Source organism: Leucoraja erinacea, unplaced genomic scaffold (assembly GCF_028641065.1).
Source record: "Leucoraja erinacea ecotype New England unplaced genomic scaffold, Leri_hhj_1 Leri_71S, whole genome shotgun sequence".
Classification (NCBI taxonomy): Eukaryota; Metazoa; Chordata; class Chondrichthyes; order Rajiformes; family Rajidae; genus Leucoraja; species Leucoraja erinaceus.
The window spans coordinates 190,869-209,337 of NW_026576641.1; the positions used below are offsets into that span (position 1 = coordinate 190,869).

General features: G+C 46.0%; 1 protein-coding gene across 1 annotated transcript in view; it reads left to right on the plus strand.

Moving 5' to 3' along the window:
* LOC129694586 (E3 ubiquitin-protein ligase TRIM39-like) overlaps positions 1 to 18,469 on the plus strand; it is a 35,765-nt gene that overhangs the window by 14,559 nt on the left and 2,737 nt on the right. The window contains exons 6-10 of the mRNA XM_055631314.1: positions 5,288 to 5,775; positions 5,865 to 5,960; positions 7,516 to 7,749; positions 17,188 to 17,210; positions 17,309 to 17,427. Of these exons, the coding sequence (XP_055487289.1) occupies positions 5,288 to 5,775; positions 5,865 to 5,960; positions 7,516 to 7,749; positions 17,188 to 17,210; positions 17,309 to 17,427 (960 nt within the window). The remainder of the gene's footprint in view (positions 1 to 5,287; positions 5,776 to 5,864; positions 5,961 to 7,515; positions 7,750 to 17,187; positions 17,211 to 17,308; positions 17,428 to 18,469) is intronic.

Sequence of the window (18,469 nt, forward strand, 5' to 3'; positions counted from 1 at the left end):
GAGATCTGAGCCGATGAGGGTCGGTGGGGTTTCTGCAAGCCGGCAGCCCTGCCAGCAGCGTGTTACTTTTTTCAACTTTTTTTTTTTTTTTTAGTGTGTTTTCAATGTTCCTCTTTGTGTCTTGTGTGCGGGGGGTAAGGGGGAAACTGCTTTGGTTGCCTGCTCCACAGAGAGGCAACTTTTTCCATGTCCCCCCCCCCATGACCTAACATCGAGCATCGGTGCAGAGATGTGCCCGGAGCTTCAGCGGCGGGTGCAGCGTGGATTCTCGTCGTGGAGCGGGCGAGCCCTCGCCGGAGGGGAGCGCTTCGTTGGCTGGCCCACGGTAACCTGAAGCCGCGGTCTGCAGAGCTCCATCTGGCACAGAGTCCACAGCCTGGGATCCCTCGTTGGGGACCCGGGAGGAGAAGAGCTCCGACCGCTGACCTGCGGCCAACTTCTACCGCTGGCGCAGCAGGGACTTACCATCAGGAGCAGGGTCCCTCAGTGAGGACCCCTGGAGAGGAGCTCCTACCGCCGGCCTTGCGGTCTGCGGTGCCTCTGGCTGAGGCGCAGCGAGGACTTTAAATCTTCGACCACTGGCCTGCACCAGCCTGAAGCCGCGATTCTGGACTTACCTGGACTTCATCTTGTCTACTTATTTAGGCGGCGGTGTGGAGGGTTGAGGTCCCGACCACGGGGAAAAATGGAGGAGGACTTGCCAATGTTTGTGTCTTCCACCACAGTGATGAATACTGTGGTGGATGTTTGTGTGAAATTTTATTGTGTTTTTATGTGTTTTTTATCATTGTACCACTGCTGACAAATTCATTTCACTTGCACTTTATGTGCAACGTGACCAATAAAACTGATATTGATTGATATTGATCGATTATGGACTGGGCAGTGTTAACAACTTTTTACATTCTTTTCCGCTCCCGAAAGCTCAAGTTGCCGAACCAAGCCATGATGCAACCAGTCAGCATGCTCTCTACTGTGCACCTGTAGAAGTTCGAGAGAGTCCTCTTTGACATACCGACACTCCGTAATCTTCTCAGGAAGTAGAGGCGCTGATGTGCTTTCTTTATAATTGCATCACTGCGCTGGGACCAGGAAAGTTCTTCGGAAATGTGCACGCCCAGGAATTTGAAGTTCTTGACCCATTCCACCATCATCCCATTGATACAAACGGGATTGTGTGTCCCCATCCTACCCCTTCCAAAGTCCAAATCAGTTCCTTGGTTTTGCTGGTGCTTAGGGCCAGGTTATTGTGCTGGCACCATTTGGTCAATCGTCCGATTTCACTTCTATACTCTGACTCGTCCCCATCAGTGATACACATCCCACAACAGAGGTGTTGTCGGCAAACTTGATGGTGGAGTTTGTACTATGCCCAGCTACACAGTCATGAGTATGGAGTTTAGATGTTAAACAAGCCTGTCCGTGGAACGATGACCATAAAACACCTTGACTTTAGCCGATGATCCATCTCATTTCATATCGTTGATCCTGAAATGGCCGAGGGAATCATTCAGTGGGCATGCGGGATGTGCAATAAATGCTGTTCCTACAGATACGCCCGACGTGTAATTTACATCATGGGTTGAATTTATTCCCTTAAAAAACGATAACTAGTGTTATTCTGTTAAGTTTCCTTCTAATTTAGTTTATTTATTGTCACATGTATCGAAGTACAGTGAAAAGCTTTTGTTGCGTGCTATCCAGTCAGTGGAAAGACTATACATGATTACAGTCGAGCCGTTCACAGTGTACACCTAAACGATAAAGGGAATGACGTTTAATGCAATATATAGCAATGTTACAAAATTTTGAGATTTTAAAAGTCAAGTCTGCAATTTATCCCATCAGATAAAGCATAACAAGAAGTTTAAATTGACACCTAATTCACTTTCATATCTTCAGTATTAAAAAAGTTATGGCCATTTTCATATTCGGAAATTAGCATCTTGTTCCCGATTGCAATTGACTTAACTCAAAAGCTGTGATCAAGGACAATCAAAAGCCCATAACTTTCTTAAAAATTAAAAGACCTGAAAGAAATGTTCAGTTATTATAGATTGAAGCATCCTGAAACAAATATGAAACAATCTTACTTGGAAGACCTGAAATTAAAGCATATAATTAGTTAGTTACCCAATTGTAGCTAATTACAAAATTCAATTACTAGATCTAAACATCTATCCATTTCTTAAGAAAAGGTTAACATTTTTAAATAGCCTAAGTGTCCAAATAACAATCACACAATAATTCACAATATAACATGATTTTTTAATCTCATGGTCATGAATTTATAGGCCAAATGGAAGGAATTTAGTGTTTCATTCCCGTAAATTAATGGCCATTTTAATTGTCTTGCGAGTGGGTTTTTGAGGAACGCAATCGATTGGAACGTTGCGGTTTGCGGTGAATTTAAATCCCATATCGACTGGAAAAACACTGCCGGTTCGTACGGGGCCCAAATCACATTTTTGCAACGTGAAATGTCGATTAAAGTCATCCTAAGAAGCAAGTTTGTATGTAAAATGAACGACTTACCTTGCTTTGTCCCGTACGTGAGATCCGTTCCGTTTCCTGCGTTGACGGCGTTAGAAGTCGCTTTTTATTTTACTCCAGCGCTGAAATTGTTCCGCATTTTTTTTTTAATTCCGAGAACGGCAGTCGGAACGAATTTTCAGCATCAGGTAGTAGCCCGAGAAAATATATCTCGGACAGGCAGGAGAAAACGGCATTTTAATCCCGACCCCCACCTCAAAGTTGCGGCCACGGCCAGTGACAGAACTGCAGCGCCGCTGAAGGTGAATTTTGTGCCATTCCTACAAGATATAGTCCAGTAAAGCCAGATTAAAGATAGCCCGAGGGTCTCCAAAGAGGCAAATGGTCGTCCAGGGCCACCTTCCAGTTGGTGAGCGGATGGTTCAGTTGCAGATCAACTTGATAAGGGAATAAAGTCCAAGGTAAATCCAGCAAAGTCCGATCAAGGATAGCCCAAGTGTCACCAATGAAATTGATTGTTCAAGAAGGAACTGCAGATGCTGGAAGATCGAAGATACACAAAAATGTTGGAGAAACTCAGCGGGTGCAGCAGCATCTATGCAGCGAAGGAAATAGGCAACGATTCAGGCCGAAACCCTTCTACTATACAAGGGTTTCGGCCCAAAACGTCGCCTATTTCCTTCGCTCCATAGATGCTGCTGCGCCCGCTGAGTTTCTCCAGCAATTTTGTGTAGCAATGAAATAGATAGTAGTTTAGGTAGACAAAAATGCTGGTGAAACTCAGCGGGCCAGGCAGCATCTATGGAGAGAAGGAATTTGCAACGTTTCGGGTCAAGACCCTTCTTCAACCTTTGTCTACCTTCGATTTTCCAGCATCTGCAGTTCTTTCTGAAACAAACTGTGAAAATGGGTAGTCTGTGAAACGCATGAATGAATGGGCACAAAATGCTGGAACAACTCAGCGGGACAGGCGGCATCTCTGGAGAGAGGAGTGGGTGACGTTTTGGGTCGAGATCCTTATTCCGAATGAGAGACTCGGGGAAAGGCATGTGAGAATATATGAGATTATGGGATCACTGAGGTAGCTCTGTGAACCGCCATAGACTTTGATGGTTTGTATATGAAATATTCATTGTTCTTTATCTCCCCACATCATCATCCATGTCCCTCGTTTCCCTTATCCCTAACCACTCTGAAGAAAGGTCTCGACCCGAAACATCACCCACAGCCTACTGTCTCCGCCTCTTCCTTTCTTCTTCCCGCCCCCCACCCCCACATCAGTCTGAAGAGGGATCTTTGTGAAGAAAGGTCTCGACCCGATACGTCACCTATTCCTTCGCTCCATAGATGCTGTCTCACCCGCGGAGTTTCTCCAGCATTTTTGTCTCCCATCGACTTTCAGACCTGTATTCAATTTTCATAGTACAGTACAGCGGTTTTCAATCTGAAAATGCATTTGGATAAATGCATTATCCCTTTGGAAGAGCAACATAGCAAAGCAGATTTGAATAAATAATAATAAAACTGTCCGGGGGGGGGGGGCAGCGAGGGGGGTGTGGCAGTACACCAGTCATTGAAAGTAGGCATGCAGGTGCAGTTGTTGAGTAGAGTGACAGCGAAGAAGCTGGTATCGACCTTTCATAGTGCAAAAGGATTTGAGTATAGGAGCTGTAGCGCCTCCCTGCATGGTAGGAGGTAAACAGTCCGTGGTTGGGGTGCAGAGCAGTTTTGGTCTCCAAATCTGAGCGCCCTCCGCAGATAGCGCTACAGAGATGGACACCAGACTCATTCCTGGGATGCCAGGAACCGTCTGATGAAGAAAGGGCAATTTTGGTTTATACTCTCTAGCCTTCCGGACGGAGAGAGGAGCAGTTGCCATTACCAAATACTTGAGGGGTTGGACAGGCTAGTAAGAAGATTGCTCTCGATGTTGCAGCGTCCAGACAAGTTCACAGCTTGAGGAGACAGATGGAAATCCTTCAAAACTCAGGAAAGAAGAGACGCTGATGAGCCTTCTTGATCACAGAGAGGTTTGTGAATCCAAGAGAGGTCATCGGAGATGAGTGAGTTGAGGCCAGTTCTGAAGCTATAAACAAGAAGGACCTAGATCCCGTTAATTGTGGCTGGGGGGTCAGGGGGTGCCGCCCCTAGGCAGGTCCTGAATACTGAGTTGATGATCCTTGGTCTTCTTGAAGTTTCCAGCACCTGTAAGGGCCTTCTTAAAGATAGATAGTGCACCTAGCGCGGCTTGTTTCTATGAAAAGATAATTAACACCAATACAAATAGCATTTATTATCCCATGATCGAGAGTAGATCGGAGCTCAGTGTCAGTGTCAAGAAACTGCAGATGCTGGAGTCATCAACAGAAGACAAAGTGCTGGAGTAACTCAGTGAGTCAGGCAGTATCTGTGGAGGGAACTGGACAGGCGAGGTTTCAGATAGGGACTCTTCTTCCACTTGTCCGCCTTTTTGTCCTTCGCCTTTTCCTCGTTGCCCGCGAGTCCATTCGTTGTGACCGGCGCTGCTCTCGACTCGTTGAAGGCGCCGAGAATCAGAGGTCTCGACCCGAAACGTCACCCAGCCCTTCCCATCCGAGATGCTGCCTGTCCATCTCTGAGTTACTCCAGCTTTTTGTGTCTATCTTCCTTTATATTCAACACGTTCTATGTCTAACTGGCCCGTTCCTCTTGTGTGAGATTGGTCGGATGTGTTCGGGAAACCTGAGTCACACTCACAATTAACACTTGCAGCCAAATAATATTCATTCCCGAGACGGCAGCGGGCGCTATTGACACTCGCGGTACTGCAAGGGGGCGAGTAGAACCACGTCAGTGAAAAACAGTTTGAACCAGGAAGTGGAGGAGGAAAAAATGGCTGCGAAAGACAGGTTCGAGAGTTGGACCGAGGAGGCAGTTTGTCCCATCTGCCTGGATTTCTTCACCGATCCGGTGTCACTGGAGTGCGGGCACAACTTCTGCCGCTCCTGTATCACACAGAGTTGGGACAGGGAAGGGAAAAACTCCTGCCCGGAATGTAGAGAGGAATTTACAGACCGCACCCTCAGGGTGAATCGGGCCTTGGTTAGACTGTCTGAGAAAGCTCGAGCACTGAGCCTGAATCAGACAGAGAAGGAAAATAAACTTCAGTGCGAGGATCATCAGGAAGAACTGAAGCTGTTTTGTGAAACAGACAAGAAACTGATCTGCCTGATCTGCCGAGACGCGCGGGAACACAAGACTCACAACTTCATGCCGATTAATGAAGCTGTTGCAATGTGCAAGGTAAAAACCAAACCCCATTTTGCTCACTTTACTTGTTCACCTTCCTGATCCGCCATTGTCTCTCTAACCCCTTTGTTCTCTGATCCCAGGATCAGGTTAAATCTTCCTTACAATCTCTCACCAAAAAGAAGTTAGAGTTCGAGGACGTGGAGCAGCTGCAGAAAGGGAAGATTTCCCGAGTTCGGGTAAGGAGGAGTTTCTGGGTTTGTGAAATTTCTCACCCATTAATGCACGAGGGACATACTGGGATAAATTTGCTGCTGTAATTAACCCTGTGCAAATGGGTAGACATAAATGCTGGAGAAACTCAGTGGGTGAGGCAGCATCTATGGAGCAAAGGAATAGAGTCAAGAGCCATGAGTGATTTATTGTCATGTGTCCCAGATAGGACAATGACATTCTTGCTTGCTGCAGCACAACACAATATGTAAACATAATACAGAACAGGAGATAAAAGTTCAGTGTGTCTATAGACCATAGACCGTATATATATACACAATAAATAAACAGACAAAGTGAAACAGACTGTTATGGTTCAGCGTTTGTTTGATGGTGTGTTTAATAGCCTGATGGCTGTGGGGAAGAAGCTGTTCCTGAACCTGGATGTAACAGATTTCAGGCTCCTGTACCTACTGCCCGATGGTAGCGGAGAGACGAGTGTGTGGCCAGGATGGTGTGGGTCCTTGATGATACTGCCAGCCTTTTTGAGGCAGCGACTGCGATAGATCCCCTCGATGGTGGGGAGGTCAGAGCTGGTGATGGACTGGGCAGTGGTCACAACTTTCTGACATTTCAATAGGTGACGTTTCGGGTCGAGACCCTTCTTCAGACTGATTTGTGGGGTGGAGGGAGGGGGGGTAGAAGAAAAGAAGATGCGGAGACATTAGGCTGTGGGAGAGCTGGGAAGGTCATTTCTCCAGCATTTCTGTCTACCTTCGATGTTTCTCCAGCATTTTTGTCCACCTTCGATTCCTTCGCTCCATAGATGCTGCCTCACCTGCTGAGTTTCTCCAGCATTTCTGTCTACCTTCGATTTTTCCAGCATCTGCAATTCTTTATTAAACAAACTGTGAAAATGGGTAGTCTATGAAACACATGTATGAATGGACACTAAAAAACTGGAGCAACTCAGCAGGACAGGCGGCATCTCTGGAGATAGGAATGGGTGACGTTTCGGGTAGAGACCCTTATTCCGAATAAGAGTCTCGGGGAAAGGCATGTGAGGGCGAATATATGAGATTATGGGATTACTGAGGTAGCTCTGTGGACCGCCATAGATAGTTTGAATAACCTCCGATTGTGTAATGAAGAGAGAGATAGATGGGGCTCTTAAAGACAGCGGAGTCAGGGGATATGGGGAGAAGGGAGGAACGGGGTACTGATCGGGGATGATCAGCCATGATCACATTGAATGGCGGTGCTAAAGGCTCGAACGGCTGAATGGCCTACTCCTGCACCTATTGTCTATTGTCTATTGAAGTATAATATGAAGAAATAATATATTAATTATTCAATGGTCTTTATCTCTCCACATCATCGTCGATAACTCTTGTTTCCCTTATCCCTAACCAGTCTAAAGAAAGGGTCTCGACCCTAAACGTCACCCATTCCTTCTCTCCCCAAAGATGCTGCCTGCCCCTCTGAGCTACTCCAGCTTCATGTGTCTATCTTCGGTTTAAACCAGCATCTGCAGTTCTTTCCTACACGATAATATCTCAATCTTCACCTTTCATCTGACAGGAACAGTCACGCAATCACCAGTCCTTCATCGCATCCCAGTTTGCTGAACTGCGCCAGTTTCTCACCGATAAAGAGCAGCGCTTTCTCCGTGATCTGCGGGAAGACGAGGAGAGGATTCTAAAACATATGGAGGAAAATCTTCGAATGATTCAAGAAAAGTTAAATTCTATTCAGGAGGAGCTCTCCCGATTACAGGAACAGGCGGATCAAACAGACAGCCTGTTATTTCTGAAGGTGAGGAACTCGATTTCAATTTGATTCCGTAAACAAGCACCACCACAAAATGGCGAGTTATATATTTGAAATAAATCCAGCGTTCTCAATAGCCCAATATTGATCTAAACCAGTTAGCTGGATCTACATCGGTGAGACTAGGCGGAGGTTGGGCAATCGTTTTGCCGAACACCTCCGCGCTCGGTCCGCAAGAACCTACCTGACCTCCCGGTGGCTCAGCACTTCAACTCCCCCTCCCATTCCCAATCCAACCTCTGTGTCCTGGGTCTCCTCCATTGCCAGAGTGAGCAACACCGGAAATTGGAGGAACAGCACCTCATATTCCGCTTGGGGAGCCAGCATTCGACGGGCATGAAGATTGAATTCTCCCAATTTTGTTAGCCCTTGCTGTCTCCTCCCCTTCCCAGCCCTCGGGCTGTCTCCTCCCATTCCCCAGCCCTCGGGCTCCTCCTCCTCCTTTTTCCTTCCTTCTCCCCGCCACTTCCTATCAGTCTGAAGATGGGTTTTGGCCCGAAACGTTGCCTATTTCCTTCACTCCATAGATGCTGCTGCACCCGCTGAGTTTCTCCAGCATTTTTGTATACCTTCGATTTTCCAGCATCTGCAGTTCCTTCTTGAACAGATAGCTGATTTACCTGTTCTGTTTTGTTGCTGTTTGCAAACTGGCCTCCAGTCCGAGGGAGGACCAGAAACGTCACCCATTCCTTCTCTCCAGAGCTGCTGCCTGCCCCGCTGAGTTACTCCAGCATTTCGTGTCCCTAAACTAAAGTTAGTGTCTAGAATTAAAGGTTGTAAGTGATAAGAGTAGAATTGGGCCATTCGGCCCACCGAGCCTACTCCGCCATTCAATCGTGACTTATCTATCTCTCCCTCCTAACCCCATTCTCCTGCCTTCTCCCCATATCCTCTGACACCCGCACTAATCCAGAATGATCATTCTTTGATTGCATGTGTAGTGGCAATTTCATTATTTTCCAATGTCCAACTTTCCATTTCTGTTACAGTGCAGGTAGGTAGGAGTGATTGACAGAGAAAAGAAGAAAAGATCTGCCAGTCCTTATTTCCAGTTTCCTTATTGGTTCTTAATTGAAGCTTCCCTGCCTCAGAGGGCGGTGGAGGCCGGTTCTCTGGATACATTTAAGAGAGAGCTAGACAGGGCTCTTAAAGATAGCGGAGTCAGAGGATATGGGGAGAAGGCAGGAACAGGGAACTGATTGTAGATGATCACATTGAGTGACGGTGCTGGCTCGAAGGGCCGAATGGCCTCGTCCTTCCCCTATTGTCTATGGTCTATACATCACACACAGACCATTGAGTCCTTCTCCTGTCAATTTTTGCTGCACCAGATAAAACCACCTTACACCCATTCACCTCATTGATCGACAATGTTCGTTGCTCCATTGATGTTCGAGTGTTTCTCCAAATCCTCCATCACACATAACCTGTGCTTCAACTACATCTGTGGTGGGAGGTTCCACATTCTCATTGCTGAATTTCTCAAGGAATATGTTGAAGACCAACTTATTTTTCATTAAAATTATAGTCCAACACCCTCAGGAACGAGCAAACCTATTGGCCAAAGGGAATGCTGAAGTTACGAGCATGCTGGAATCAAGTCAAAGTCAATAGAGTTTATTGTATTGGAGCAGGGAGGTTCTACTGCAGTTGTACAGGGTCTTGGTGAGACCACACCTGGAGTATTGCGCACAGTTTTGGTCTCCAAATCTGAGGAAAGACATTCTTGCCATAGAGGGAGTGCAGAGACGGTTCACCAGACTGATTCCTGGGATGTCAGGACTTTCATATGAAGAAAGACTGGATAGACTCGGCTTGTACGCGCTATAATTTAGGAGATTGAGGGGGGATCTTATAGAAACGTACAAAATTCTTAAGGGGTTGGACAGGCTAGATGCAGGAAGATTGTTCCCGATGTTGGGGAAGTCCAGGACAAGGGGTCACAGTTAAGGATAAAGGGGAAATCCTTTGGGACTGAGATGAGAAAAACATTTTTTACACAGAGATTGGTGAATCTCTGGAACTCTCTGCCACAGAAGGTAGTTGAGGCCACAGTTCATTGGCTATATTTATGAGGGAGTTAGATGTGGTCCTTGTGGCTAAAGGGATCAGGGGGTATGGAGAGAAGGTAGGTACAGGATACTGAGTTGGATGATCAGCAATGATCATATTGAATGGCGGTGCAGGCTCGAAGGGCCGAATGGCCTACTCCTGCACCTAATTTCTATGTTTCCCCGCTCCCTCCTGGCCAAATTCATCGCGTCTAAAATTACACTCCAATAATCACAGACATCTTATCCGGCTAAAATGCATAACCACAGCCTGGTCTGATGTCTATCCCATCAGAATGGTCTAATTCTAATCATCATTTTAATATTTTCTCCCTTTTTGCTCTGTGTGCAATGGATCTGTTTTGCCCTGTGAATCAGAGGGAGTGAGAGGTGTTAAACGGGATTGTTTAACACCTTGTAATAAATTGGGTAAACTTCCTGTTGTTAGTGTTAATAGTAAGATTAAACGAGAACTTACCAGTTTGAAGGTTGATCTGTATTTTATGAGGAGTTACGATGAGGGATTACGTGAAGAACCCCGCTAGGACGCATGCGTGTCATTCTTCAAAGCAGCGGTGTGAAATCACAGATAACTGTAATGACTAAACATAGTAAGATTAGAGAAAAGATACCAGTTAAGTATATGATCAGGGTGGGAGCGGAGGGCACGTAATCCCTCATCGTAACTCCTCATAAAATACAGATCAAACTTCAAACTGGTAAGTTCTCGTTTAATCTTACTATTTTACTTCGGAGTCATGTGAGTGACTACGTGAAGATTTTAAAGCTCTGTGATTTCATGCCGTGGAAACGAGTCCATGCATCACGTCTGCCTTGACTGTGGGAGGAGTAGTGTTAACATAATTTGGACATGATTCGTCATTGAAATCATAAAATTTATTAACACAAATTATAACCCCTTTTATGGGTTTAATTAATTTACAGAACTTAACATTTTTTCTGCAAATGTTCCAGATTTCATCACTGGTTTATTGTAAAATAACTGCAAAGTTCTTTCCCCTGACCATCCTGCTGCTTCGAGGACTTGGTCCATGGGCACATCCAGTTGTACTGCTGCCGATGTAGCTGCAGCCCTGGTGGAATGAGATTTTAAAACGTTAGTATCCACCCCAGCCTGTGTCAGCAGCTGTTTCAGCCATCTCGAGATGGTCTGGACCATCACTCTTTTGTGAGGTTGCTTATGGCTGATCAGCAGTCCCTTCGCATTGCCTCTTAGGATTTTTGTTTTCTCTATTAATAATGACAGGTGTCTAACTATACATAGACGGTCATCTGAAGGATATGACCTGAATTGTATATTGAGGCCTGCTGATCCCTGTCTGTTCTGCTTTACCAGTTTGTAGATGTGGAACGTAATATCGTCCGGTGAGGAGGTCATGTTGTCCAGTCTGAGTTTATGCAGTGAGTGAACCCTCTGTGCCGTGACCAGTGCCATTAACATGACTGTTTTCAAAGTTAGTCTGTGTAGGGACACAGTTGATGCTGGAGACCAGTTCCTGAGCGTTTTCAGGACAATGCTTACATCCCAAATTTGGGAGTACCTGGTTTTTGGGGGATTATTAAATATTCTCCTCGTGAGCTTTGTTACCAGAGGGTGAGTCCCTACAGTGTAACGCTCTGTCCCTTGCCATAGGTAAGTCGACAGGGCACTTCTGGCGCTGTTGATGGCACTGTAGCTGAGCCCCTCATCAAAGTGGAGGCCTGCCAGATATTCCAGAACAGGATGTTGTTCTTATGACAGTACATTTCCCACTTCCTGATGTAGACCAGATATTGTTTATTAGTTGATTGTCTTTGGGCCGCCAAGATAGAAACATAGAAACATAGAAATTAGGTGCAGGAGTAGGCCATTCGGCCCTTCGAGCCTGCACCGTCATTCAATATGATCATGGCTGATCATCCAACTCAGTATCCCGTACCTGCCTTCTCTCCATACCACCTGATCCCCTTAGCCACAAGGGCCACATCTAACTCCCTCTTAAATATAGCCAATGAACTGTGGCCTCAACTACCCTCTGTGGCAGAGAGTTCCAGAGATTCACCACTTTCTGTATGAAAAAAGTTCTTCTCATCTCGGTTTTAAAGGATTTCCCCCTTATCCTTAGGCTGTGACCCCTTGTCCTGGACTTCCCTAACATCGGGAACAATCTTTCTGCATCTAGCCTGTCCAACCCCTTAAGAATTTTGTAAGTTTCTATAAGATCCCCTCTCAATCTCCTAAATTCTAGAGAGTATAAACCAAGTCTATCCAGTCTTTCTTCATAAAACAGTCCTGACATCCCAGAGATCATGTTCGCTGTTCGGTCCGTTAGTCCCAGTTGTAGAAGTGGTGTTTTTAAACTCTACAAGTTAACAGGTTCAAGCTTTTATGGCATGGATGGCTATCCCCTGTCACGGATGTAGTAATAAGTCTGGTCTATGTGGGATGGTAATACATGGTTCTAATACCATGTTTTGCACCACTGGAAACCATGGTTGTGTAGGCCAATCAGGTACTACCAAAATACCAGACGCAGAGTCTTGTTGTATTTTCCTTAATACCCGACTGATGAGGCAGAAAGGAGGGAATGCATAGATAAACAATTTCCCCCAATGCAGCGAGAATGCATCTGTTGCTGCTGCCCCAGGATCTGGTTCCCATGAAACATAGTTAGGTATCTGGTTGTTTAGTCTGGATGTGAATAGATCGATATCTGGTGTACCATATTTTGCTGTAATATCAGCAAATACCATTTTGTTCAACATCCATTCAGTGTTTTCATTAAATTTGCGTGACCTGGTGTCTGCCAGTAAATTTAGTCTCACTGGTAGGTAAGTGGCTGATATCCAAATATCTTTCTGGATGTACCATTGCCAAATTGAATTAGCAAGATTGTCACATGATATCGATTTGTAACCACCCATGTAGTTGATGTATGCTACCACGGTGGTATTGTCTATTTGTAGTCTAACATGCTGGTGATATGACCCAGTACAATATGACTTTAGGCCAAGGAATGCACCCAACATTTCCAAGTAGTTTATGCCCAGTGTGAGTAAGAAAGATGCATCTTGTGCTGTCCATCTACCTCCACAGCTGGTGATGGTATTGGTGGCTCCCCACCCAAGTGCACTGGCATCGGTTTGTAGTACCATAGAAGGGTTACTGACAATGATTGGGTTGGAACAAAGCCAGATGTTGTCTATCCACCATTTTAGTTCCGTTTTGGCTTAGATTGGTAGTTTCATAGGTCTATCAAAGTGACCTGTATTGATTTTTAGAGCTTGTATTTTTGTTCTCTGTAAGTTTTGGTAATGTAGAGGTCCAAATTGTGTGGCTGGGAAAGCAGCCACCATTTTACCAATTACTTTTGCTACCAATCTGATGGATGGTTTGCTGATGTCAATGAGGTTGTTGCAAGCCTCTATTATATCTCTAGCCTTTCCCTTAGGTAGTGTCACCGTCATGTGAACTGAGTCAATGGTGAATCCCAAAAAAGTCCATTGTAGTGGACGGTGTTAGTTTAGATTTAACTGGATGGATAATAAATCCCAGTTTTTCAAATAACTGTTTTGTGGCTGTTACAGTTTGTATGGCCAATTCCAAAGTTATGCCCACTATGAGTATGTCATCTAAATATGCCATAGCCATGTGATTACGTTTCCGTAGGAACGCTAGGGCTGGTTTTAAGATTTTCGTGAACAGCCTGGGGGCTGATGATAGCCCATTTGGCAGTGCTTTATATTGTCAGAGTTGTCCCATCCAGTTGAATTTTAAGTAACATCTGTGGTCACCTTTTATGGGTACTGAATAGTAAGCATCTTTTAAATCGATGCTGGCCATGTAGTACCCTTTGGAAGTTAATTGTTTAGCAGTAACAAAGGTTTCCATTTTAAAGTGAAGATATTGTACAAATGTATTTAATTTTGTCAGATCTATGATGATGCGACAACCACCATCTTTTTTGGTTTTGGTAAAAATATTGGACACGAATTCTAATGGTTCATGTTGGGTTATCTCAATTACACCTTTTATGTAAAGCCGCTCCAGTTCAGCTTGTGCCTCTGATTTTTGTTTATCAGAGAGTACGGACACTCGGTTCAGTCTATGTTGAACTGGAGGGCTGTATTTGTGTATAAACTCTATTGTATATCCCTGGATACTGTTTAAGATGTAAGTATCGGTTGTTAGCATGCTCCATGCATTCAAAAACCAGTGTAGTCTCCCCTCAACACCCATGCTGTCCATATTTTTTAGGGAACCAGACCCACCTACCTCCATTGTTACCAGTGGCAGGTTTACTTTTTCTTGTAGTTCTTCCGCTGTTGTTGTGCTGGTGCCTGGTTTCCCGGGTTGGTTAATGTTGGCGTTGGGGTTCCCCGCTTCTTCCAAGAAGGCCGGCCTGGGCCATGGCCTAAAAAAGACTCATGTTTGTAAAACCGTGCCTTCGAGCTTTCACCAGTTCTGCTGGTGGGTGCGTAGGGGTGCTGTCTTTGGCTGTAGTGGGTTTTTGTTGGTGTTCCTTTTATTAATCCCAAGGTTTTGGCTTCCTCATCGAGCTCTTTTACCTGCTTCGATAGGTTGCCACCGAACAAGACAATTGATGGTTTCGTGGCCCCAGGTTTGCACAGTCCCGCAAATTTTGGGTTCAGTGTGGGTTGTATGGCACTTTTCCTGATGTTATTTATTTCGTGCTGGGTGTTACAGAATAGTGCCAGCGCATCTTGTTGGTCCTGGGACATATTTCTGTCGTCCACTGTACGGGCAAATGCTGTTATCCCTGCGGTCAGTAATTTTATCACTTTTTGTAATTTCACATCCATGCTCCTGACCCCTGTTCCAATGTGTTTCCATATACAGTTGTTGATAATTGGGACGTTTAGGGAAATGCAATTGCCCAGTGCCATATGTCTTCCTGTGGTGTCTAGTACAGCCTGCTCTTGTAACTGGTTTAGTGACATGTAGTCAATACTGGCAGCAAGCTTTGGCTCCAGATTTTTCCCAGTCTGTTCCAGCTGTATAAAATTGGCCACCATGTCCAGCAAGTTCTCTTTTTCTCGCACCCCATGCAGACTCATCTGTTCTTCTGCGGACCCCTCTTCCAGGTCAGCCCAGAACTGACCCGCAGTGCTCCCCTCCGGTGAGGTGGAAACACTATGCAGCCCTTGAAAAGGTGCTGCTGTGGGTTTATCATAGGGCCCACAGTGACCCGACTCCATCTCCCGGAGTCTGTCACGTTGGAGAAAATGCTCCACACACCGCTCCATCCAGCTCCAGCGCTCTCGGTCGCTGGCCGCCCGCGGTGGTTCAAAGTCGGACTCCTCCGAGTTCACGACCTTGTTGGATTTGTATTTTGCGTTGCCGCCCGGCCGCGTGGATTAGGCCGGTGTGGCGGCATCAGGTACAGCTGATCCCGCTACGGGTGATCCAAGTGTCGTTGGCTGCTGCCGCTGGCTGCCCGCTACTCCGCGGTCCTCCCTCACCAGCTTTGTCGCAGCCCTTGTCTTCTTTGCTTTCTCCATTTCCCTGCCTGTAGTTGGGAAAGGAAACAAAAAAGACCGCAGAGTAAACCCTTACCTGCAATTAGCGGCTTTTAAACTGCCGCCGCGGAGGAACGTCCTTCCACCGTGTCTGACGTTTCGCAATGCGTGTAGCGATATGACACGCATGCGTCCTGGCGGGGTTCTTCACGTAGTCACTCACGTGACTACGAAGTAAAATCCTGGCCAAATTGGAGAGGCTAGGACCCTAAAATTGAGTAAAAGCTTCTGGACTGCTAGGCCATTTGGTCAATTTAAATGTGCTTTCTGTAGAAATGGGACAAGCTGCAGAATGGTGCCAGTTTGTCTAGAGCCTAGATCCGAGCTGCGGGAAAGGAATGGGAACACCTGCAGACCCTGACAATTAGGTGAAAATGCATAGAATGTATTGGTTGAATGTAAACCAGGCATACACATTGTAAATAATGTTGCAAAGCTTTACTTTGCTGGATGATGATTGGATTAAGTATTGTGCCTTGTCTGGTTTTCTTGCATATCAGAGCACAATAGTCAATAGGTGCAGGAGTAGGCCATTCGGCCCTACGAGCCAGCACTGCCATTCAATGTGATCATGGCTGATCATCCACAATCAGCACCCCGTTCCTGCCTTCTCCCCATATCCCCTGACTCCGCTATTTTTAAGAGCCTTATCTAGCTCTCTCTTGAAAGTATCCAGAGAACCGCCCTCTGAGGCAGAGAATTCCACAGACTCACAACTCTCTGTGTGAAAAAGTGTTCCCTTGTCTCCGTTCTAAATGTTGCGATGTTCGTTTCGTTTGAGAAACACTGTTTGAATACAATGTATTAGCTACTGTATTATTGGGTTGGAAAAATGTCTGTCATGTATGTGGTTAATCGATATATGTAATTGGATTGTAATTGTTCGGCCCCTCGAGGTCCGGGGACCTATAAAAGTAGCTACCACGAGGTCCTGTGTCGATCTTCTGGGAGAGCGCTTCGGACTGCGTGACCTTCTGGAGTGTCTCTGTTTGTGCAAGGCCTAGAGAGCTTGAACAGGCAGGATTTGAGTATAGGAGCAGGGAGGTTCTACTGCAGTTGTACAGGGTCTTGGTGAGACCACACCTGGAGTATTGCGTACAGTTTTGTTCTCCTAATCTGAGGAAAGACATTCTTGCCATAGAGGGAGTACAGAGAAGGCTCACCAGACTGATTCCTGTGACTTTCATATGAAGAAAACTGGATAGACTCGGTTTGTACTCGCTAAAATTTAGAAGATTGAGGGGGGATCTTATAGAAACTTACAAACTTCTTAAGGGGTTGGACAGGCTAGATGCAGGAAGATTGTTCCCGATGTTGGGAAAGTCCAGAACAAGGGGTCACAGTTTAAGGATAAGGGTGAAGTCTTTTAGGACCGAGATGAGAAATCATTTTTTACACAGAGAGTGGTGAATCTGTGGAATTCTCTGCCACTAAAGGTAGTTGAGGCCACAGTTCATTGGCTATATTTAAGAGGGAGTTAGATGTGGCCCTTGTGGCTTAAGGGATCAGGGAGTATGGAGAGAAGGCAGGTACAGGATACTGAGTTGGATGATCAGCCACGATCATATTGAATGGCGGTGCAGGCTCGAAGGGGCGAATGGCCCACTCCTGCACCTATTGTCTATGTTTCTATGCATGGATCGAACCCGCGCTGGTTAGGTATAATAGTGGAACTGTAATTGTGTTCTGTCAAAATAAAGTCTAGATGCGCTAGTGCTTGAATCAGTGATTTTTGACTGAAACTAGACTGGGGGGGGGAAACTTAGAATGCGCTATTTACATGAGGATGTGGATGATCCGTTAATTCCGATTTGTGTTTTATTTATTTCAGGAGGAAGCTGACTGTAAGAGGAGGTAAGACTTGCTATTCACTGACCCTCTGCATAGACCGGTAACATATTGCCGAGGAATAACCAATGCCCAGTTTGTAATCAGCTATTTAATATTTGCAGGGTTAGAGATGATGACTGGCCATTGTCAGTGAGAGATGATTCCATACCGTTTGAGAATTTCAACCATCTCTTTCTGTTGAAGACAGTTTTGAAGGAAACCTTTGACTCCATTAAGCAAGGTAAAGCATGTAGATTACTTCCTGTTTGTTAGGTAATTCTATTTTGGTTTCGCCCACTGGGTCCGCGCCGACCAGCGATCCCCGCACATTAACACTATCCTACACCCACTAGGGACAATTTCATTTTACATTTACCAAGCCAATTAACCTACACACCTGCACGTCTTTGGAGTGTGGGAAGAAACCAAAGATCTCGGAAACAAACCGAAGGTAGGCAAAAATGCTGGAGAAACTCAGCGGGTGAGGCAGCATCTATGGAGTGAAGGAAATAGGCGACGTGTTGGGTTGAGGCCCTTCTTCAGTTTGAACGGGATCCAACTGCAGGCCACACCTTCCCATCTCCACCCCTTTCTGCTTTCTGCAGAGACCGTTCCCTCCGTAACTCCCTGGTGAAATTGTCCCTTCCCACCCAAACCACCCCCACCCTGGTACTTCCCCCTTGCAACCGCAGGAGATACGACACCTGTCCCATTACCTCCCCCCCCGCGATTCCATCCACGGACCCAAACAGTCTTTCCAGGTGAGGCAGAGGTTCACCTGCACCTCCTCCAACCTCATCTACTGTATCCGCTGCTCCAGGTGTCAACTTGTCTACATTGGTGAGACCAAGCGCAGGCTCGGCGATCATTTCGCTGAACACCTCCGCTCAGTCTGTCTTAACCGACCTGATCTCCCAGTGGCTCAGCACTTCAACTCCCCCTCCCATTCCCAATCTGACCTTTCTTTCCTGGGCCTCCTCCACTGTCAGAGTGAGGCCCAGCACAAATTAGAGGAGCAGCACCTCATATTTCACTTGGGCAGTTTACACCCCAGCGGTATGACCATTGACTTCTCCAATTTCAGGTAGTCCATTGCTTCCTCTTTCCTTCCCCTCCCCTTCCCAGCTCTCCCACAGCCCACTCTCTCTGCTTCTTCCTTTCTTCTTCCTGCCCCCGCCCTCCCGACATCAGTCTGAGGAAGGGTCTCGACCTGAAGCCTATTCCTTCGCTCCACAGATGCTGCCTCACCCGTTGAGTTTCTCCAGCTATTTTTTTGTCTGCCT